This window comes from Mirounga angustirostris, unplaced genomic scaffold (genome assembly GCF_029215605.1).
Source record: "Mirounga angustirostris isolate CCGP_5_RB_7025 unplaced genomic scaffold, mMirAng1.0.hap1 SCAF_5, whole genome shotgun sequence".
In the NCBI taxonomy this organism is placed as follows: domain Eukaryota; kingdom Metazoa; phylum Chordata; class Mammalia; order Carnivora; family Phocidae; genus Mirounga; species Mirounga angustirostris.
This window is the reverse complement of record NW_026991713.1, coordinates 42,376,095-42,400,129: the sequence shown is the minus strand read 5'-3', so window position 1 is coordinate 42,400,129 and position 24,035 is coordinate 42,376,095. Positions and strand designations below refer to the sequence as shown.

General features: G+C 41.1%; 2 protein-coding genes and 1 pseudogene across 3 annotated transcripts in view; 2 read left to right on the top strand and 1 right to left on the bottom strand.

The window, feature by feature from the left end:
* Positions 1–550: 550 nt before the first annotated feature.
* Positions 551–22,180, top strand: GLIPR1 (GLI pathogenesis related 1). 2 transcript variants are annotated; one of them, XR_006790597.3, is made up of 7 exons: positions 551–828; positions 2,057–2,299; positions 11,859–11,971; positions 18,909–18,991; positions 19,086–19,161; positions 21,873–21,899; positions 22,003–22,180. XR_006790597.3 is itself a non-coding variant. In XM_045872945.3 (6 exons), exons 1-6 carry the CDS (start codon positions 655–657, stop codon positions 22,155–22,157), a joined length of 795 nt encoding a protein of 264 aa, XP_045728901.1. In that variant the 5' UTR covers positions 551–654; the 3' UTR covers positions 22,158–22,180. The 2 variants fall into 2 exon arrangements, 1 of the variants encoding a protein (XP_045728901.1); XM_045872945.3 differs by lacking the exon at positions 19,086–19,161.
* Positions 11,984–15,186, top strand: LOC123843488 (large ribosomal subunit protein uL23-like; annotated as a pseudogene).
* KRR1 (KRR1 small subunit processome component homolog) overlaps positions 21,552–24,035 on the bottom strand; it is a 15,747-nt gene continuing 13,263 nt past the window's right edge. The window contains exon 10 of the mRNA XM_045872944.3: positions 21,552–23,316. Coding sequence (XP_045728900.1) covers positions 23,174–23,316 — 143 coding nt within the window. The 3' untranslated portion in view covers positions 21,552–23,173. The remainder of the gene's footprint in view (positions 23,317–24,035) is intronic.

Genomic DNA, 24,035 nt, shown 5'->3' with positions numbered 1-24,035 from the left:
AGCTAGAAAAAGTTTTATTGGCCTCATTCAGTAAATAGGCAGCTGAGGATTACAGTTTGGTAACTTGTCCAAGTCTTACAGCTAGTGAGGAACAGAACTTAAACTAAAATGTGAAATTGAGACGAGTGCTCTCTCTACCATTTCTCTCTCTCTCTCTGCCCTCTCTTTCCCTTGGTTACACACACACACACACACCCCATCGTGAATGAATTCTATGTCAAGTTAAGATGTTAGCCAGATATTCCAACCGATATGACTCTTACAAAGTTTTTGAAAAGCATTTTGCAAGACGTTTATGGAAGAAATATGTTTTTATTTAACCACCAGAACCTCCGTAAAAATTGAGACTGTTATTTCTGGAGATTCTAGAATTTCCCTTGGAAATATCCCCTAACTCAAAAGAAAGTCTGATGCAGCCTCACAAAAATCTATGTTATAATAGGTGCTGTGTTACTGAGAACCACTGCAAAGGCGGGGTTAAAAGCCCCAAAGTGGCGGCAAACCATATATGGAGAAACCCATTTCTTTAAACTTGTGATGAACTCATGTTCTGCTTTTTGTTTTTTTCTCGAAGCTGAAGTCAGTAAAACCGAGAGAGGCACACACGTCAGGACCAGCCGTGGCTCTGGGGTCCACCCTCCAGGCAGACCGAGCATGCGAGTCACACTTGCTATGACAGTTTGGATCGTTTCTGTAGTTCCCAGTCACGCATATACAGCAAGCAGTTTGCCAGATACCGAAAATGAAGATTTCATCAAAGACTGTGTTCGGATTCATAACAAGTTCCGATCAGAGGTGAATCCAACAGCCAGTGCTATGCTATACATGGTAAGGAAAAGAGCAGCATTCGTGGCATAAGTAAGTAAAAGACAACTAATGTGTACTGACGTGGGAGGTAAATCCTTGCTAACCCGGGATGCTCTTTTTTTTCATCGTGATTCATGCGTGCAGTAAATTCATAATCTGTGATCAAAATGAATCCGGTTCAGCTCTGTTGACTCATCTCTTGCAAGCAGGCTCAGCAAGTACATTTTATTTCTCTCTTTTAGATACTTCCTTTCCTCTGGTCATAGATAGATTTTGCTTTTTTTTTTTTTTTTTGTCACTTTCTTCCCTGTTAATTTTTGAAGGTTTTGTTGTTTGTTTATGTTGTCTCTAAGTTTGCCTTTTTTTTTTTTTTTTTTTTTTTTGCTGCTGGCAGAGTATTGGCTTTCTCAGGAAGGCAGCATGGCATCTCAAGAAAGGATGTAATTTTGAATCGGTCAGGCTTGGGTTTGGGCCCAGCTCTGTGGCTGTGAGCAGGTTTTTAACGTGTCTGGGCTCTTTAGGGTAGGGCCTATTGTGCTTATTAAATTATATCAACTGTATGAAACACAGCATATAATATTCTGCACGTAATAGGCCCACAGTGAAATGTTGATCTGTGTCCCTCATTTAGATTCTGAATTCCACAAAACTCCATCATCAGCTTTCCCACTGGCCCTATAGGGTAGTGGAAGACCGGAATGAGACCCCTATTCCAGTTGTCACCCTCATCACACCTCATTCCCTTTCAAACTCTCACTTTGCTCACTCCAGTTACGTTGTTTGGTAAGAGTTTTCATTCTTTTTGAATGGAAAGGAATAAGAGCTTCATTCAGGAGGCTGGCCACCCGGGGAGGAGGCCCCCTCTGGTCCAAAAGCCGGCTCTACACTTTCTGTCCACGAGGGTTTTAAAGGGACAGGATGCGGTTAATCAGCGAGGGGGTGCAGTGGCCTGTAACGTTTCCTGATTCCCGTAGGCTTGGTGGTACCTATTTACAGGCTACAGGGCTTGAGGGTTGTGCAAGAAGTGTAATTCTTGTTCTGCGACACGTGAGGGCTTCCTGTTCTCTCATTAATGGTAGGAAGCTGAGTCACCCGCTGATCAATCCGCTTTCTCATCTTCCAGTGTCTACGCTGATCGCTCTTCAACTCTTTTTCCTCACTGTAGTTGAAAGATCTTTACAAAATCCAATTTTCATTCTTGACCCTCCTATTGTTTAATGTTTTGTTTTTGGTTTTTTTTTTTTGGCAGACGTGGGACCCAGCACTAGCCCGAATTGCAAAAGCATGGGCAAAAAACTGTCAGTTTGCACACAACGGACAGCTGCAGTCGAACAAGCTGCACCCGAATTTCACTTTCGTGGGAGAAAATATCTGGACTGGGTCTGTATCCATATTCTCTGTGTCTTCAGCCATTACCAAATGGCACAGTGAAATTCAGGACTATGACTTCGAGACTCAGAAATGCACCAAGGTCTGTGGCCATTACACTCAGGTAAGCGTCTGCCCTGTATTCTCTTTTTTTAAGATTTTATTTATTTATCTGACCGAGAGACACAGCGAGAGAGGGAACACAGGCAGGGGGAGCGGGAGAGGGAGAAGCAGCCTTCCCGCCGAGCAGGGAGCCCGACGCGGGGCTCGATCCCAGGACCCTGGGTGTCGAAGGCAGACACCCAATGCCTGAGCCACCCAGGCGCCCCTGCCCTGTATTCTCTTGAAACATCTTTTCAAGGGCAAAGAGAAAACTGGAATCGGGTGTTAAGAAAGTATATAGTTAAGCTGGTGCAACTGCAAATATGAAAGAGTAGGGGTTGCAAGCTTCCTTCAAAAATAAATAAATGGGGCAAACTTCCATAGCAGGGGAGGTCATGATTGAAGAGTTCAGTTATGTGCGTAAACCTAAAACGTGAGGCTCACTGATCTGGACAGACTTTGGATGTTTCGGTAACAGCAACCCCCCTGGGGGACTTGATTCCATTTGTGAGCCATCAGAGGATGTGGTGAGTGAATGGATTTTCAGGGATGCGTCCTCTATGGAACTGGAGGCACTTGATTTGGGACTCTAAAATTGGGAGACATAAGCATCTCTGACAGAAGCTTCAGTTCCATATGCTCCCATTCCTCCGGGAGTGGGCAGAGAGCCTACCGTGTGTTGCCTGAGGACGAGAGAAACAACAGTGGAGAGGCCAGCATGTAAGCTTGTGTAAACCATCCTGTGGCTATTCTGCCCCCCAAATCTACAGGATTTAGTCCCAGTGGCCACATTCAGAGGCTCCCATTGAGATTTTTTTTTTTTTTTTAATTGAAGCTGGTTTGGTTTCCTAACCCTAATGCATGTTTGCAACACGTGGAAACAAATCCCTCAGGTAGACCATCTTCTATGGTCTTCTTACTCTGCTGCCTCCCTATCCCAGCCACATTTCATTTATTTACTTTTATTTCCTGGCATCTTTGTCAAGCCAATAACTAATGGTGCTGAACCCACGCCTGACTGGTTCTAATGTACAAAAATGTGTTGAAATGAGGTATGAGGGCAAAAACATTTCTAACAAGGTAGTTAACTTGGAATAACAGGTGTTTTTTTTTTAAGATTTTTTTAAATTTATTTATTTAACAGAGATATAGAGAGAGCGTAAGTAGGCAGAGCGGCAGACAGAGGGAGAGGGAGAAGCAGGCTCTTCACCGAGCAGGGAGCCCGATGCGGGGCTCGATCCCAGGACCCTGGGAGCATCACCCGAGCCGAAGGCAGTCGTTTAACCGACTGAGCCACCCAGGCGCCCCAGAATAACAGGTGTTTTTAAAGAGTGAGACGTTGTTGGAAAAACTCTCAATGAAGTTCAGCCATATAGAACCTCTGGTCTCATTACAGGTAAAACAAGGTTGGCATCACTATTTATTATTATGATGTGAGGGGAATGGAAGATTTCAGTGACATTTTCACCTCAAGATTATTGTAAGCAAGGAAGAGTTATCAAACCACGAGTAGCATTGGTCCCTTTCTTAAAAATATAAATAAGGTTCCTCTAGACTTATCCCATAAACCATTCATCTTGGCTTATGTTCACAAAAAATTGTAACCAGAAAGTTGATTCCATCAGAATCCTACAAGTCCTCGAGGGCCAGGAAGCTAACTCCAGGTTGTTTACAAGTGGTACCTGGTACCATTAAACATTGCGCTGTTTAAATCTCCAAAAATAATTGTCAGTTTGAGGGTACTGACTCTCACTCAGTCCGTGTTTAAGCTTCTACCCTGCACGCGGTACTGTTGCAAGGCACTCCCTGGTCATATGTCTTTGTGCAGACGCCTGCCAAACAGAGCCTGGGGCAAAGGCTTTCTGTCCTACCACATTACTGAGGAGTACAATCACCAAGAAGTCAAAGTGAGGAGAAATGCGGGGTGGGGCAGGGAATGAGGGACACAGATGGCAATGGCCCCTGACCCTTAGGAGGCGAGCTTCTGTGAGGAGAGACGTGTGTAAGTGGATGTAATGTGGCGCACGGTTGGCACATTGTGGAGAAACTGACAAGGTGCCATGTGGGCAAAGAGGACACGGCAACGTATGTGGCCAAAGGGAGGTCTGGAGACATAGGAGTTGTTCATACGGCAGGAGCCAAATCAGTTGGTTCTTGAAAACTAAGTGAGAGTTTATCAAATGAAAAGGAAAAGGAAGAGAACTCCTGGCAAAATTAACAAGGTGTACAGTGGGTACAAATGAGCCCCGTACTTCAGAAGAATGGCTAGGAGCTCACCACAGCGAATATCTGCAGATCAAAGGACTGTTAAACTGAACACAGACTCCTAAACCATGCAAGTCAGTACACTCCACATCCATGATTCCAGGGACTAAAAACAGGAGGAGGAAACTTGATTTTATGTCATCTAGACCTGAGATTTCAGAGATGGCCTTCCCCAAATTAGCTGTGCTTACTTGTAAATTTTTCCCTTCCATCTAGGACAAAAAAAGGAGGGCCAACATTTCGGACCTGAGAAAACTCATTTCCTTGCATACGGGTATCAGAGCCCAAGCTGAGTGATCCTAACCTGTTCTCTCTTAAGAGACCACTACATTCTACTCCCAATTCTGAAGAGTAAGCCTTATCCTGGAGAGGAAGTCCAGGGACACCCTGGGTTTGGGATAACACAACCCGCAGCAACCACTTTTAAGTGTGCTTCTTAGCTCTCCGTGGTTTAAGATCTCATTCAAATCTCACCACAAACCTGTCAGAGAGCCGCAATCATCCATAGATGAGTCAACAGGCTCAGGGAAATGAAGAAGTTGTTTTCCTAGACCTTGCGTCCTTGCCTCTGTGCACCTAATCTCAGCTGGTCTGCAGGGGACCCCCTGAGCACCAGCCCTAATCCCCCCGCAGGGTCCCATTTCTGCTCCAAGATGAAAGAAACTATCATGAACCAGGAGAAACTCGCCAAACTGCAAGCACACGTGCGCATCGGTGGGAAAGGAACTGCCCACTGGAAGAAGGTGGTGCATAGAACAGCTACAGCAGATGATAAAAAAACTTCAGGTCTCCTTAAAGAAGCTGGGGGTAAACTATCTCTGGATTGAAGAAGTGACTACGTTCACAAACCAAGGAACAGTGATCCACCTTCACAACCAGTAAGTTCAGGCATCCCTGGCAGCAAACACTTGCGCCATCATAGGCTGTGCTGACGGAAATGCTACCCAGCGTCTTCAACCCACCTGGTGCAGACAGGCTGCCTAGTTCAGGAAGATGGGCTGAAGCTCGGCCCACACAATCTGTGGACGGAAAAGCATCACTTGCTATAGGAGAGGAAGAGGAGGAAGTTCCAGATCTTGTGGAATTTTTTTTAAAGATTTTATTATTTATTTGACAGAGAGAGAGAGAGAACAAGCAGGGGGAGAGACAGAGGGAGAAGGAAAAGCAGGCTCCCCACAGAGCTGAGAGCCCGACGTGGAGACTCGATCCCAGGACCTGGAGATCATGACCTGAGCCGAAGGCAGACACTTAACCACGAGCCACCCAGGCGCCCCTGGATCTTGTGGAATTTTGATGAGGCTTCCAAGAATGAAGCAAACTGATCTGACTCATCTTCTGAAGAAGATAAAACTTATTACTGTGAGCTGCTATTTTATATGATGACTACTTTTTAAAATTTTGTTCATGGATCTGATGAAATCTGGATCTCTAATATTTTTTAAGCCCAAGCCTCTTGGCCACTGTAGCTCTTTTCAGTTTTTGCTTAGACACAATTCATTCTTTGCAGCTATTAAGCTGAAGAAGCCTCAGGATAAAGTTTGAAACAAGGTTAATAAAGATCTTTGCCTAGTGGAAGAAGAAGAAGAAGAAGAGGAAGAAGAAGAAGAAGAAGAAGAAGAAGAAGAAGAAGAAGAAGAAGAAGAAGAAGAAGAAGAAGAAGTTGTTTTCCCCGTGTCACAAAGCTGGTAAGAGGAAGGGCTGGGATCCAGATATCAGGTATCTGGTGAGGATTAAATAATAGGATTTAGATAAATTATCTAGTAAAGTGCTGGTACTTAGCAGGCATTAAGCAAAGGTTAGATCTCCTTCATGAGCTGGGGTTTTTTGCCAATTATATTGGAAGAAGATTTTGACAGCGTGGTTAAAGATGACCTCACATTAAAATATAATGTTTTGATCCTTGCAAGAAATATTACCGGGAGATTCAAGACTGCTCAGTTGCCATTTTAAATTCTTGCTGGAAATCACCTCAAGTGGATATTATAACCCCCCCACTTATCCTCATCTTCTATTAATAAAAAGCAAGTTATTTTCAGATTTTGGCTGGTGAAGGATGGTTGTACAGAGTAAAGACAATAGATTTAGATCCAATTACTAACTCATAAAGATGTGGTATTTCTTGACACATTAGATCAACACTTTAGCTCGGTCTTCACTAGAGATAGATTTGCACTGTGTAAGAATTTTGGCATATTAATATGGAAGATTAGATATTTTGCGATCAGCAGTTCGCCTTTATAAAACGGGAATAGTTTGACTTCAATATATGGGCGGGGCAACAGCTTCGGTTCGGTAGTGCTGAGAATGCCCACTAGATGGCACCATAGATCTCATTTTTGGTTTTAATCCCGGCCGCGCTGCCACCTTCTTGAAATCGTTATTTTTACTCTTACCAAACAAATGGAAGTGGGACATGTTTCAGCTTCTCTACCTGGTTTTATATATGTTGCAGTGTCACCATACTCGTGATAATAGGGCCTGATAATGAGTCAGAAGGACTCATACTGAGACTTGAAAGAAGATGGTGGGAAGGGGGCATTAGCTCCAGTGGAGAGACATGCCCCTGCCCCTAGGTTCCCCAGATGCAATGTTTTTGTTATAAAGGTGTAGAAAACATCCTCACTAAATAGTGAAGGAAGCTAAGGTCATGGTCACAGAGTGAGTGGCTGAGCTGGAATATGAACTCCATCTTTGTAGCCCCAGAGCCCACAAGTTGAACCCAGAACCTGATTGCTCATAAAGCTTTTTAAAAAGAGACCAACTTGAACGGAGAATAAACTGTGGGACATCCGTGCAATAAAGAAGTGAGCCCAACAGTACGAATGGGTCTCAAATGCTTATGCTTCGTGCAAGAAGCTAGAGTGGAAAAACTACATTTAAACTGATCCCATTTATGTAATATTCTGGAAAAAGCAAAATGATAGGGACAGAAAACAGATTAGAGATTGTCAGGGGCCAGGGGATGGGGGGAAGAGCTGACCCCAAAGGAGCACAAGGGAACTTCTGGGAGCAATGGACAGTGTTCTAGGTCGTGAATATGGTGGTAGCTACACAACTATGTTTTTCTCAAAATTCATGGAACTGTCCACCTAAAAAGGATGGGTTTTACTGTGTCTTAATTACAGCCTGACTTTAAAAAAAGAGAGACCAATTAAAACAAAATGAATGGTAATTAACATTGCATACCCTTGGAAACTAAGAGACCAGAAAAGAAAAGTAAAAGACGGTAAAACAAAAGAAACAGCGTAAAGCATTAAAGATGTGTGTGTGGGAAGCCCAAAGATTAAGAATACTTGAGATAAAACAACACCTGAAGAAAGTGTGCGAAGACCAAAGGATAAAAAATATAAAATGATTTACCGAGGTGATGGTAAAAGGAAAACACAGACAACATTGCACCCAGTTAGCATGCATAATAATCACCTACAGAACTTGTTAAAATATAGATTTTATTCTTTTTTATGGCTGAATATTTCTATATATGTAACATATTTTCCTGAAGAAAAAATTCTGCCATTTGCAACAACATGGATGGACCTGGAGGGTACTATGCTAAGTGAACGAAGTCAGGCCAAGAAAGACAAATACCATCTTATATGGAATCTAAACAAAAAACAAAGTCTTAGAAACAGAGAATAGACTGGTAGGTGTTAGGGTGGGGGTGGAGGGGAAAAATGGGTGAATGTGGTCAAAGGCTCAAACTTACAGTTATAAAATAACTAAGTCTGGGATGTACAGCATGCTGACTGACCATAGCTAACAATATTGTAGTATATATTTGAAAGGTGCTAAGAGAGTAAATCTTACAATTTCTCACCACAAGAAAAAAAAATTGTAACGATATGGTGATGGATGTGTTAAATAACAAAAATTCATCTAAGTATGTTAAAGATCTAATTGGCTTTATTAACTAATTCATGAATCAGGCAGCATCCCATCTAGCAAGCAGAGGGAGCTCAAGGGGCTACAGAAAGGGAAAGGTTTTAAAAGGCAGGACAGAAAGAAACAGAAAAAAAGATTATTTTGAGTGAGGTGATCTTCCTTTGGGGAGAAAAGGGTCTTATTAGGTGGTTTACCTCATCTTCCTTTGCGGGGATGGAGAGGTCCCTTTGACGGATTAGCTTATTGGTGCTGACCAGGAAGTCCCTGACTGCATTTCTGGGGATGCCTGGGTGGCTCAGTGGGTTGAGCTTCTACCTTCGGCTCAGGCCATGATCCCAGGGTCCTGGGATCAAGCCCCGCATTGGGCTCCCTGCTCCGCGGGAAGCCTGCTTCTCCCTCTCCCTCACTTGTGTTCCCTCTCTCACTGTGTCTCTCTCTGTCAAATAAATAAAATCTTTAAAAGAAAAAAAAAGTGCAATTAGGTTAGGCCTTAGGCCCCAGTTTGGTGACATGGTCTAGCATAAGTCATGCCATTTTAGGCCTGTGATTTTCTTTTTGACACATGTTAACAAGATTTATTATGGTCATCATTTCACAGTGTATAAAGTTATTGAATCATTATGTTGTACACCTGTAACTCATGTAATATTATATTATCAGGGATATCTCAATTAAAAAAAAAATACAGATTTCAAGGATAATTCCAGTGACTCTCATTCAGCAGGACTGAGATAGGCCCAGAAACCTGCATTTTAAACAAAGCTTCCAAGGTGAAATCACCTTGAGATACAGTGAAATTTAAAACTTTTTATTTTATTTTATTTTAAAGATTTTACTTATTAATTTGACAGAGAGAGAGACAGCAAGAGAGGGAACACAAGCAGGGGGAGTGGGAGAGGGAGAAGCAGGCTTCCCGCGGAGCAGGGAGCCCAATGCGGGGCTCGATCCCAGGACCCTGGGATCATGACCTGAGCCGAAGGCAGATGCTTAATGACTGAGTCACCCAGGTGCCCCTAAAACTTTTTAAATAAATGCAAAAATGATTGGAAAGTATACGTACAAGGGTCAAACCTGAGGATTCATGGCCATAAAGCTAGGCTCTCGCCCTGAGCTAGAGGCCTCAGTTCTCTGCAGGGGATTCTGGTGTGAGATGAAAGGGCAACCCCTGACGTCGATCAGGAAGGGAACCGGTCCCTTGCTGAAGGAGAGCACGCCTCGTCCTCTGGAGGGGAGCCCGAGCTGCCTTCCCATAGTCTCCCCAGATGCCAAACCAAAGAGGACAGAATGCAGAGCGCTGCTCCCTATCTGCGGTTTTGTCCCTGTCCCTCCTACCCCCTTCAGCCTCCCTAGCCACTCCCCCACGACGACCCCACCTTTAAGCCTTGGAGAAGCGCAGACTCAGATCCACATCTCCCGTCCCACTATACTCTCTCCCTCAGGCGTGGTTTTCACTGATTTTTTTTTTTTTTTGAAGTAAACTTGAACTTTTTCTGCAGCCACACCAGCCTTGTGTCAGTTCGGTGAGTCTTTCTCATCTTGGGTTAGCATAAACTGCCCTCTCTGGAAGACTTCTCCCGGCTCTTAGACCAGCTCACCGGGCTTCGGTCCAGCCTCACTAAGGCAGAGCAGGCTCCTGCGCTGTACGCTCCCTTAGCCCCCTCTGTTCCCCGCACCACAGTCAAACCCTTGCATGAAGGCCCCACGGCAGCTTTTCTCTACATTTTGTAAAGGCACCCACCGGCTCCGGCTCTTTCACCTCTGTATCCCCCATACTGGGCTCAATTCTTGTCACAAAATTACTTTTGAAAAAATGTGTAAAAGTAATTTAATATGCAATTTGGTATCACTGTAAAAAGGAGTGCATCTGATCGCTGGCTTATCTCCAGACACCAGCTCTTTAAAAATATTTTTTTTTCTTTAGGCTTCTGTGACATCAAACACTCTTGGTTAAGATGAGCTGTATAATTTGTGGGGTTTCGTGCAAAAGGAAAATGTAAAGTTCCTTGTTAAAAAATCGGGGGAAAAGTGCCACTAAATGTGGGAAAGTATGTGACAATGTTGAACTAAACCAGGTACGGAGCCCTCCCGACCTATGCGACTTCACAGGCCCCTCTCCCTGAGGCCGGCTCCGTCCTTGGTTTCCCTCCTATGCCGCTCCACACTCCTTTTCAATATGCTTTGCTGGTTGATTTTCTTTTTCTCTTTATCCCATGCTCTCATTTACTTGTTTATCTATTATCTTTGCCTACGATCTAATCTAGTCCCGTGTCTTCCAGATTTCTATCTCTAGCCTTGCTCTGTCCCCTGAACTGTAGATGGTCACTTTCAGCAGCAAAGTCACTCCACACTTGGACATCTCAAAGGTCACCCGACCTGAACAGAACCCCTGTCCATGCTCCCTCCCACCCTCCTCCTTCCCTACTTTTCCTAATCTCACAAGTGTTACTCAGGCCCCAAATGTTCCCACTTTCCTCACACTGAAGCAAAAGCAAATCCTTTCAGCTTTAGCTAGAAGCTGAACCATGAACTTGATGGATTCCCAGGAACGGGCCACCACCACCCAAGTGTGGGCCACCATCTTGTCTTTGTTGTACCACTGAAACAGCCTCTCAAATGCCCTCCCTCTTTCTTCCTTTGCTCTTCTCAGTCCATTGACTTCATAACAACCGAAGAGATCTTTCTGAGATGGGAAAAAGAGTCTATGCTCACTTGCCTATCAGATTCCCCGAGACCTGCCCCTCTGCCTCTTAACTCAATGCGAACGACTCTCCCTATTACCTGGATCCCAGCTCTGCTGGCCTTTTCTCTGCCACTCTCACAAGCCGGTTTCACCGCGAGTCCTCCACGCCTCTGCTCCCTCCGCCTGGGAGGCTCTTCCTCCCACATTTAGGTCTCCTGCACATTCTACCCTCAGTGCGCCTCCTCCATGGCCCCTTCTCTGGATACCCAAGCTCAGCCCCTCTTCCCCAGCACTCACTATTTTATTTCAAGTGCCCAAAATGATCTTAGTATTGTGTATATGTTTATTTCACACACACCCCAATAATAAAATTCCAAGCCTTGTTTTCAACTGAATTCTGAGCACCTGAGTGCTCCCTGGTAACAACGGCTTTCCCTGCTGGAGTGAATACACCTCACTGTGTTTAGGAAGGCCTACTCATACTCAAATGTTCACTTTATTGTCTTTCTCTCTTTTTTTTTTTTTAAGATTTTATTTATTTATTTGACAGAGAGAGACACAGCGAGAGAGGGGAACACAAGCAGGGGGAGCAGGAGAGGGAGAAGCAGGCTCCCCGCTGAGCAAGGAGCCTGACACGGGACTCGATCCCAGGACCCTGGGATCATGACCTGAGCTGAAGGCAGACGCTTAACGACTGAGCCACCCAGGTGCCCCTATTGTCTCTCTCTTGCTACAAATCCTTATTTTCTTTCAGGTTGTCTGGGCAGACAGTTATAAAGTTGGCTGTGCTGTACAATATTGCCCCACAGTTTATGGCATTAACAGCTTAACCAATGTAGCACATTTCATATGCAACTACGGACCAGGGTAAGTACCCAAATCAACCTCTTTCTAAACTTCTTTTAAATCTACTTTAGAAGTATTTATTTTCATTATAGAAAATTGAGATAATAAAGAAAGTGTAAAAAAGAAAATTAATATCACTATTAATTCCTCTACCCAGAGATCTACTCCATTAACACCTGGTACATTTTTTTTTTAATATATGTGCGTGTGTGTATGCACCCTTTACAAGTGCTATATAAATACACACATACATACACAGCACGTGTTTTTAAGAGTGGCAAGACTAAAATGTTTTCAGGGACATAGATCAATGGGAAATCGTAATAACACCACAAAATGGGAGGATTGGTGTTACTTTATATTTATTGTTTTTTTTTAAAACTTGGCATGTTTTGCACAATTTTCAAAAAAAGGAACAATTAAATTTCTCAATTTATGTAATTTATTTCATTTACTTTTGAAAGTTTTGGTTTTGAAATGGATACAGTTTTTCTTCCTTTGGAAAATAGGGTAGACCCATGACATGCCCCCACCTTTCTTTAAACATATATGTGTGTTTATGCATCATACACGTTATTGAGAAAATGGAGATCATAATGGAAATGCGCATTTTCTACTTTTTACTTAAAATTATACCATGAGCATTTTCCATGTCATTGAATTTTTAAACATATGAATGAATAATTAGAAAAATAATGAAAGTACTCTTTCACAAAGATGGCATTGAAGGTGAAGAAGGAAGCCTCTGCCCCTCCCAAAGCCAAGCCAAGGCTTTGAAGGCCAAGAAGGCAGGGCTGATAGGTGTCCAAAATCACCAAAAAAAAGAAGATCCACACATCACATACTTACTGATGGCCCAAGACATTGTGTCTTCAAAGGCAGCCCAAATATCTACAAAAGAGTGCCCCCAGGATAAACAAGCTTGACCACTATGCCATCATCAAGCTCCCCCTGACTTAACGAGTCAGCCTTGATAAAAGCAGAAGACAACAACACACTGTGTTCACTGTGGATGTCAAGGCCAACAAACACCAGATCAAACAGGCTGTGAAGAAGCTCTATGACTTTGGGTGGGGGGTGGGTTAGCCTGGTGATGGGTATTAAGGAGGGCACGTTCTGCATGGAGCACTGGGTGTTATACACAAACAATGAATCATGGAACACTACATCAAAAACTAATGATGTAATGTATGGTGATTAACATAATAAAAAAAAAAAAGAAGAAGCTCTATGACTTTGACGTGGCTAAGGTCAACATCCTGATCAGGCCTGATGAAGAGAAAGCATATGTTCGAGTGGCTCCTGACCATGACACTTTGGATGTTGCCAACAGAATTGGTTACATCTAGGGCTTCCAGTTGCCTCAGTCAGTTAAGCGTCTGCGTTCAGCTCAGATCATGATCCCAGGGCCCTGAGATCGAGCCTCATGTGGGGCTCCCTGCTCAGCGGGGAGTCTGCTTCTCCCTCTCCCTCTGCCACTCCTCCCCCTTTGTGCTCTCTGGCATGCTCTCTCTCTCTCTCTCAAGTAAATAAAATCTTTAAAAAAAAATTGGGGATCATCTAAACTGAGTCCAATTGGTTAAATCTAAACATACATTATTTTCACGATAAAAAAAATAGAGTAATACTTATAAAATGCTTACTATATGCTAAGCACTTTTTTTAAAGATTTTATTTATTTGAGAGAGAAAGAGAGGGAACGCACGCTTGAGCTGGGTGGGGGGGCAGAGGGAGAGAATCTCAAGCAGACTCCACGCTGAGCACAGAGCCCCACATGGGGCTCTATCCTGAGACCCAGGAGATCAAGACCTGAGATGAAACCAGAGTCGGTCACTTAACCATCAGAGCCACCCAGGCGCCCCGCTGAGCACTTTTCTAATTGCTTCATACGTATTAACTTACTTAATGTTCATGAAAGGTCTTGAGATGGGTCGTCTTACCACCCCTGTTTGGCAGTTAAGAAAACTGAGGTACTGACAGGGTGAGTAGCCTGCCCAGGGTTCCACCATTGGTGACACTATTTCATATGTCACCAAGTCATAGCTGGATTGTGACCTGGGCTGTCTGGCTCCCGAGTCTGTCCTCTAGATGGACACAACAGCTCATCCTACTGAAGAATTTAGATTGTTCTCTGTATTTTAATATCTGATGAACAACCTTGTATAGAAGTCTTTGGTCGCATCGATTTCCCCACAATTCCTAGAAATAGTATACTAAGTGATACATGTGAACATCTTTAAGTTTTTAAAAATGCATATGGCCAAATTATCCTCCACTATTACTTATACCAATTTATACTCCTTCATTAGGACTGGGATTATCATTTTTTAATATTTTCCAATTTGATATAAAGTGTTATCTCATATTTTCTTTTGCATCTCGTAGACTACCATTGATTATACATTTTCATCTGATTGCCTATTTACATTCCTCCTTCTGTGAAGCATATGGTCTGCTCATTTTTCTACTAGAGTGATTTTCTTAATGGTTTATGGTAGTTGTTTGTATTTTAAAAAGCTTTTAACCCTTTGTCAAATATATAACATTTATTTTAGTATTATTTTTTTAAGATTTTATTTATTTGCCAGAGAGAGAGAGAGCTCACACAAGCAGGGGGAGCAGCAGGCAAGGGAGAGGGAGAAGCAGGCTCCTCGTGGAGCAGGGAGCCCGATGCGGGCCTCAATCCCGGGACCCTGGGACCATGATGTGGGCCAAAGGCAGATGCCCAACTGACTGAGCCACCCAGGCGCCCCAACACTTTTTTTCTTTGTTTCCCTTGAATTTTGTTTGGATTTTTCCAATCTTTGGGATTCCAAAAGATTTGTTAGAAGCCTCTCTCTCTTTCCCTGAAGTAATGCTCAGAAGAAATGTTTGATAGTTTGACTGAGTGTAGGTGGGAGTGAAAGGACTAAAATCAGGTGTCATTCAGAAGAGAACAACTTTGACTTAAAATCCCAAAGTCAGCAAATAGGGAAAACCCAGGAAAAACCGGCCAAAGCCATCAAGCCAATCAGTGGTGATTTTTCATGACATTTATATAACTTAATGGTTAAGATATGGGGTCTTGAGACCCACTACCTTGGTTCACTTACTGTGTGACCTTGGATAAGTTACTAATTTCTCTGAACCTCAGTTTGCTCTGCAAAAGATCAGGATAATAAAAGCACTGAGTACTTATCAAGTAGCTATGAAAATTACATGAGAGGGGTTCCCCGGGTGGCTCAGTCGTTAAGCATCTGCCTTCGGCTCAGGTCATGATCCCAGAGTCCTGGGATCGAGCCCCTCATCGGGCTCCCTGCTCCACGGGGAGCCTGCTTCTCCCTCTCCCACTCCCCCTGCTTGTGTTCCCTCTCTCGCTGTGTCTCTCTCTGTCAAATAAATAAAAAATCTTAAAAAAAAAAAAAGAAAAAGAAAACTACATGAGAAAAGCTAGGTAAAACACCAGGTATATGTAATACCTGGCAATGGTGATTATTTGAGAAATACTCACAGTTATTGTTATGATGAGGCACAAATGTGAAGTCTTCTGGCTTATACTCACTTTACTTGCTTTTAGAGTTCTAAACAATAAGTTGTAAAACTTAAAACCAGTTATAATACTTCTATAGAGTAACATTCATTTATTCATACAAATAATTCACACATTCGATTATTCAACAAATATTTGTTTACTGAGCTTCAAAAGAGAACCAGCCCAACACAGTCCCCACTCTCACGGAATTTGTATTTATGGGGCAGAAAGACAATAAAAATACAAATAAAATAACTGCATCATGATAGGAGTAATGAAGGAAATACCAGTAACACTGAAATCGACACTATCAATAGGCAGGACCTTACTTGAATAAAATGATGTACTTAAGTGTAGGCATGAAGAATAGAAAGGAACCAGACATGTGAAGAACTTCATGAATGGATGTCTGCTGCAGAAAACACCTGCAAAGCTTCTGTGGAGAGGATTCAAGAATGGACGGAAGTGCAGAGTGCGTGGACCACTGAATGAGATGCGACTCGGGGAAGGAGGCAGCTCAGCCTTGCAGGGCTGTGTAGGTCATGGCAAATCTAACTGTATTCACATCACAAGAGGAATCCTCCAAGTATTTTAAGCAAGGGAGTGACAAGACCTGCTTTAAATTGAGAGATCATTCTGTATGAGCTGTGGAAAATGGATTGGAGGGTATGGGGTGGGGGGCACAGAGGCCAGTTAAGGATGTCCTCATTTTCTACTGCCTTCTGAGCTGGCTTTTTCTCCTCAAAGGCCCCCATTCCACATAATTCTAAGAAGTCCAGTATCTTCCCCATTTTTCTGAGATTTCCTAAGAGTGGGGTGAGGATGCTTAATTCTCCTGTCACCTGTAACTCAAGCTCTGGAGTCAGTCATTGTCCAGGACAGTTTTGACTCCTCCTCCTGGCCGCTTCAGATCATTCTGATCTGCATTTTTTTGAACGTAGACACAACTCTCCCTTCATTCTCCTGGGCCCCTCTGAGCTAGGCTATCTTGTGATTGATTAGTGGAAGAGAGGATTATAGCACGTTAGAGGAAATGACAACCCTGACCATCAGATCCTACAAGACCTAGTGTGTTCTGCCTTAAGGACCCTTAACTCATATTTATCTTTTTCTTTAAAGATCTATCTTTTCTTTTTTTTTTAAAAAGATTTTATTTATTTATTTGACAGAGAGAGACACAGCGAGAGAGGGAACACAAGCAGGGGGAGTGGGAGAGGGAGAAGCAGGCTTCCTGCCGAGCAGGGAGCCCGATGTGGGGCTCGATCCCAGGACCCTGGGATCATGACCTGAGCCGAAGGCAGCTGCTTAACTGACTGAACCACCCAGGCGCCCCTAAAGATCTATCTTTTCTCAGGGCGCCTGGCTGGCTCAGTCAGTAACCCTTAGACTCTTGATCTCGGGGTTGTGAATTTGAGCCCCATGTTGGACACGGATTACTTAAAAAAAAAAAAAAAAAAAAAATCTGTCTTTTCTCTTCTTCAGTCCTGGGGCCCTGACTTTCTTTCTCAGGCTACCAGGGGGAACACTAAAATTTCTTGCTTCTTTATGGACAGAATACTTTAGGGCTCTTGGTCTCAATTGTTCCTGTCCAGACAAATGCAGGCCATTCCAGTAGCGTATTTCTCCCGGGATGAATTCTGCCATTTCCCTAGAATTCGTAACTGCCTTGTCTTTAGCCTGGTTTTGAAACAGTAATTTCTTCTTCTTTATAGTTTGGAAGACACAATTCAACAAAGAATGAAACAGCACAAACGATTTTATTAAAAACATTCTAGAACTTGACCACTCAATGAGTTTTGTGCTAACAATGAAAGATAGCCCCATAATTAATGTGTATTTTGGAGGTCTTTTATAATTGTTATCAGAATATTCCTTTGACTATTTTCCACAGTGTAAAGCAAGCATGAGGATAAACTTAGTTTCTGAAACAACCTAGATTAATTTGGAGCCAAACATGATTAGAACATATATTTGGTGTTGGGAACCTGGTGTTAATAGAAAGTAATGTCTCCTTAACTTTGGAGGTAAAGCTATAGTGTTAGGGGAGGGGAGTTGAGTCTATGAACTTGGGAGTTAAATCTTTATTTTCACTAACCTCTACTGAAAATAACATTTCATTATGTATGAAGACAACACTTCAGCCCCATCGGCAATACTGTAACTCTGTGTTAGTACTACTTCTTTCTTTGTAAATATCAGATATTCTCATAGCACATTCCATTTGCTGCAGAGATCTCAAAATATGGTTGTAATCTATCATTAAAGGTACTATCATTAGAATTCTTGCTAGATCTTATTTAATATTTAATAGAGGACATATTGCTATATCAAAAATATTTTTAACATTTTGATAACTATTTGAACTTACTCAGTTTCCTTTATAATCTTACAAACTTTATTTTATGCACTTAAAAACAAACTATTTTGGGGCACCTAGGTGCTCAGTCAGTTGTGTCCAACTCTTGATCTCGGCTCAGGTCTCTGTATCAGGATTGTGAGTTCAAGCCCTGCATTGGGCTCCACCCTGGGCATGGAGGTTACTTTAAAAAAAAAAAAAAGTAAAAATAATTTTGAGAGTCCATAGGCTCCACCAGACTGCCAAAAGGTACCATGACACAAAAAATTAAGAACTCCTTTCCAAAAAAGATGAGTGCAATGGCAGAGTTACTGAAATGCATGTACAGTTCTCATCATTTCTACTCTGAAGATATTCATGGGGATATAAAATGCTTGGATATTATTTCACTTTCTAGTGTATGACCTTGGTCAATTATTTCCACTGTGCCTCACCTCTAACTATATTGGGGATAAATAAATAATAGTATCTTCCCCATAGGCTATTGTGAAAATTAATTCATTCAAGGATGCTTAGTACAGTAATTATTATCCACATTACATCTTTAATGTGAAAACAAATTTAGAAATCCCCCCTCTCATTTTTTTTTTTCTTTTTTTAACCCAGCCAAATGACTCCTGTCCAACTAAAACCAAGGAGGCTTGCTAAACTGAGAGGAGTAAATGTGGGTCATGAGACCTTAGGATGGGCAGTTTTTTGGATGGTAGTGATCATACAGGCCAGACAGTTAAATAGAGCCAAGTGTTGCCCTGGAGTCAGACCAATCCAGATTTCCTTGTGACTCTGACATGTATACATTGTGATTTTTGACAAGTTAATTTCTTAGAGCTTTAGTTTCCTTATCTGTAAAATAAAAATAAGAATAACTTCCAGAGTTGTCTTAAGAGTTAAATGAGAAGATGTAGGTGAAGACATAGGTTCATAGACATAGACACATAGAATAAAACTCTATAAATATTAACAGGCTTCCACTTCCCTCAACCCTCGGAATCTGTGGACTTCCATCCTACATATTTAGTCAAAGATTCACAGTAAATTTCACTGGAAAAAAAATCATCTCTCCTAATGGACAGCTTTTTTCTACTTTACAGACAAAGCTCTCAAAGGCCATACAGAAGAGGATCTACTTGCAGTGCCTGCCCCAGTGATGACAAATGTTTGGACAACCTCTGCAGTGAGTAAAAGGAAAAATCTACCAATAATACAATGTGTTTGAAACAACTTTCTCTGCAGAGTTCAGAATGCAAATGTTTGCTTTATCCTAATAGCTATTTTCAGGGAAGCTGGAGTCAAGTAGCAATCAAGCCGATGGCTTACTGTCCTGGGAATGAACATATATTCAAGGTAAATTTAAGGAAGCAAATAAGAACCTTCTTTTTTTAGCTCTAATCAGTACAACAAAAAATGACTATGAGGATAGAAACTGTAGACCCAAGATTTGCTCATTTCAGCAAGATCAAAAAAACTCCTGATTTGTAAACACTGATTTCTCATCTTCACTTCGGGTACAGCCACACTTTTTTGATCAGCTCTCTGAGCGGTCATTTCTCCCCTGGTTCGACCATTCACTTCACTCACAGCAGTTTTGTTAAAGCAACTCAGTAACGTGTAGCAACGAATCTCTTCTCGTAGCATCAATGTATTAACTGAATTTTTCATGTTGCTACAATACTACAAAGCGTATTATTTTTTTTTTTTCCAAGTTAGGCTGTATAACATAGGAGTTAAAACCACACATTTTTGAAACGGTATGCCCGGGTTCAATTTCCAGTTCCACCACTGTGACCTTGGGCAACTGTCTGAACCAAGTTCCTCAACAATAAAATGTAGATGCCCCACCCCCATCTTCTTCTTTTTTTAAACAAAGAATGTATTGTTTCAGAGGCACAGGTCTGATTCATCGGTCTTACACAATTCACAGCGCTCACCATAGCACATACCCTCCCCAGTGTCTATCACCCAGCCACCCCATGCCTCCCACCCCCCTCCACTCCAGCAACCCTGTTTCCTGAGATTAAGAATTCCTCATATCAATGAGGTCATATGATACAGGTCTTTCTCTGATTGACTTATTTCGCTCAGCATAACACCCTCCAGTTCCATCCACGTTGTTGCGAACGGCAAGATTTTGTTTTTTTGGTGGCTGCATAATATTCCATTGAGGGGGAAATTGGAGGGGGAGACGAACCATGAGAGACTATGGACTCTGAGAAACAGAGGGTTCTAGAGGGGAGGGTGGGTGGGGGGATGAGTTAGCCTGGTGATGGGTATTAAAGAGGGCATGTATTAAATGGAGCACTGGGTGTTATACGCAAACAATGAATCATGGAACACTACAACAAAAACTAATGATGTAATGTATGGTGATTAACATAATAAAATTTAAAATAATTAAAAATAAAAATAAAAAATATTAAAAAACAAAAGCAAATAAAATAAAATGTAGATGGCAGTATCTCTTCACAGGTTTGATGAAACAGATCAAGGAAAAGAGAAAGAAGTATCTGTATTTGGAACAAGAACCTGGCATACAGTAGCACTCAATAAATACTACCTATTATCCATCAATTCATCCTTCCTGTACCCCCAAATGTTGAGTTTACTCTTGGTGTTTTATGCCCAAACTCTGTCACGTTTTTATGCCCACGAACAAACCTCATGTTTCTTCTTTAAAATCTGTGGTGAAAACTGAGACAATTATTTTAAATTATTTAAGGAGTAATTCAATTATTGCCACTGGTTAGCTATCTTTCCCAATGGATTCTAAATTCCAAACAGGTAGGAATTATGCCTAATTCATTTATACCCTAGTCTGGCAAATAAGCACTAATTTGAAGGCATGTTTCCTTCAAAAAAATATTCCTTCTCTTTAAAAATCTAGATAATTAGTAATAACTTCACAATGAAAAGAAGAAAGTTCCTGGAATTTTAGCTTTTGACCTTGGGAACTAGCTTGAAATGGCCTCTAGTCTTGCAGGATAAAAATTCAGAAAATGAAGGCTATGATCCAATAAAAGCCCCTGGGCCCTTAAGAAACATAAAGGGCAAACATGCTAATGTGCATGAGGGTAAAGAGCTTTTAACAGATTCCATCTCTGACAAATTATGACAAATATTGGAGGAAAAAAATTCTTTCTGGTGCTTTAGGTACTTACTGTTGGCAGGTTCAATAAATACCCACAGAGGCCAAATCAGGATGGTTTTGCATAATGTGCTGGGTATGCGAATGATACATGGGATGATTTTAGCTAGTGCATGAATGTACATTTGTTTCAATATTCAAGAGTTGAATATTTAACATTTAAAAAATGTATATGTAAGAAAAAATGTAACTAACACAGCACATCCTTGATTTCATGGCATTAACTGCCCAAAACAGTTAAAGTAGCAGCAGCTTCCTGGTAACTTCCTACAAAGCCCCCTCACAGGGATGATGATCAGGGATGCTCACCAGCACCCTGGCCACGTCCTTGCTGGGCTGTGCCACAGATTTCAACACCAGCTGGCAAAGAACTGGTGTAGAGAAGGTACCTATTTAATTAGAAAAGTATCAAGAAGGCTAAGGCAGATTGTTCTGAGTGTCAAAATCCGAATAAAGCTCAGTGAAAAGAGAGGGATAATTATGACATTATGCAAACCAAATCCCTGTAAGAGAGAGGTCATGGTCTCTTTATTACTGACTGATCATAAAACAGTATCATTCTTCTCAGGGAGGAACTTATTTCCAGGAAATATTTTAATAAATTGCTCACATTGACTATTACTAATAATTATTTTTATTCTTAAATTCTAATAGTTTGTTATTTTAATTGTATTTATTATCTGCTAGTTATGGTATGTAAAATTATTTTCCACTTATAGTAATAGTATATAAAAAGTTTATAAGGTCAATTTAAAAATAACAAGTTAGTACAGTTAGTACAAAAAATCTTTAATGTTTGAAAAAAACTAAGAAAGTGAAAGCAACAGTTAATGGTCATAATTAGAGACTTGGCTTTTTAAAATAAAATAAAGCCTCACCAGTACATATTTTTTTTCTTCTTCTGACTTTACAGCTAATCCAAAGCGAGACAAAGTCACAGGTATGTACATAAATCTTTCATTGTTCCATTAAGATCTATGTGAATTGTATTATTGCATTCTGAGAAACAACGTTTAAGAGGATATTTTATGTTTGTTTCACAGGTTACTACTCTATTGTGCATCCTGACTGGCCAGTATTTTCACGCAACAGATACCTATCTCTCTTTCTCACTGTTAGTCCACCAATCCTAATATTGAGTGCTATAATGATCATTTGGGTCAAGCACAAATACCCTCATTTAGTTCTTTCAAACTAATATAATCCACAAAAAAACCACAATTCATTCAGATATGTGTTTTTTTTTAAATTAACAGGTGTATTTTTTAGTTCTAATTTTAAAACATTTCAGAAAAAAATACGTTGTTGCAGTAAACCCTTAATAAAAAAACTGTTCAACTTCCTATCTCTAGAATAAACTCATTTTTACTTTCCACTTTTCTATGAATAAGCATTGTTTTCAGGCTGCCAAAGCTATGACTTTCAGTAAGTAACCCAGCCTCTGTATGTCTCAGCTCCTAAAACTACAAAATGAATGTGCTCGATTTAGGTGATTCTAGATAACTCCACTGACCCTCACTAGTAAAAACATTTCTACATAACTTGTTGCATGCTGCTTCAATTCTAAACATCTGGTCTCCCCACCCCCCCCACCCCCACCTTGCAATCTGAGGTCTTTGGTTTACCATTTTCCCAGATTCAGTATAGTAATTAAGGGATTTAAGGGGCCTTGCTTTTTTTGCTTATGGGTTGTTTAATCTTAAACATAATGTAGAATGAGATTATAAAAAGAAATAAGCCTAAATGTTCACTCGTTAGCAATAGAGAGAGCACTGCAAAATCTGCATTTATTTTGCTCAAAACCAAATGGTGGGACATGATTATATTTAAAGACTAACCAGTGGCATCAAACACTGGATTTGATGGATAATTACAATAGCCACATTCCAAAAATCTTTATATAAACAACCTAAAAATTACATCTAAAATCATGCTTAGGCAAAACACGCCAAAACAGGTTAGGTGCAATATATACAAAGACATATGTAGCACTTTCTAGCATAAAGTTTTCCAAAAACACACAGAGAATACAATAATTTATATTTATAAAGGACAGCTGTTTATATAAACACTGTTTTGAAGAATGACATAAACTCAGAAAAATGTGATCAGAGTATTCCTTCTCACATACAGGCTACTAATGCCCTAGTATCTCAAAATCCTTTACAAAAGGAGATAGCTTAAAAGGTTCTCATCCAGGGTTTTTTTTTAATGTTACTTTTTCTTCTTCTTCTTTTTTTCATCTGCTTCCATTTTAAGCTTAACTTCTTCAGCTGAAAGAGCTCCCAGTTTCTTATTCTTGGCTTTCTTAACCTTCTCCTTGATGGCAGCCACATCAATTTTATTTTCAGTAGAAGCTAAACAAATTAAAATGATATATGTAATTCTTTATAGATTTTACCATAGAAAACATAAAGAATATGTATTTGGTACAATAATTTCAGAGTACTGTTAAAAGGTGAAAGGTCATGTTGTAAAATATAAAACACCTGCCTAAAATATAAAACAACTGCCTAAAGGAAAGTTAGACACTGAAGAGAAAACAAATCATAAAGTACTTTAAAAATACATTAGTGAAAGTACACATGAAAATGGCACATTAGGGAGCCTAGGTGGCTCAGTTGGTTGGGCGACTGCCTTCGGCTCAGGTCATGATCCTGGAGTCCCGGGATCGAGTCCCGCATCGGGCTCCCTGCTCAGCAGGGAGTCTGCTTCTCCCTCTCCCGCTCCCCCCTCTTGTGCTCGCTCTCTCTCTCAAATAAATAAATAAAAATCTTAAAAAAAATAAAAAAATAAAAAATGGCACATTAATAAAGGTACAAATGAAAATGGCACTATAGTTTAGCTTTTTAAACTAATTACTGAATTCAACAATATTAAAACTTCATTTTTCCCCTTAAATTGCATTTGAGATTAGTTTTACTTATATTCTTTCCCATATTTTAGAATTGCAAGAGTATTCATTAAAATGCCAATTTTCGGGGCGCCTGGGTGGCTCAGTCAGTTAAGCGACTGCCTTCGGCTCAGATCATGATCCCAGGGTCCTAGGATCAAGCCCCACGTTGGGCTCCTTCCT

Bases quoted from the DNA above. Each gene is read 5' to 3' on its own strand.
- GLIPR1 (XM_045872945.3), top strand. From the start codon at position 655: ATGCGAGTCACACTTGCTATGACAGTTTGGATCGTTTCTGTAGTTCCC. The intron at 829-2,056 runs GTAAGGAAAAGA...TTTTTTTGGCAG, and splicing joins CCAGTGCTATGCTATACATG to ACGTGGGACCCAGCACTAGC. The intron at 21,900-22,002 runs GTATGTACATAA...TTTGTTTCACAG, and splicing joins AAAGCGAGACAAAGTCACAG to GTTACTACTCTATTGTGCAT.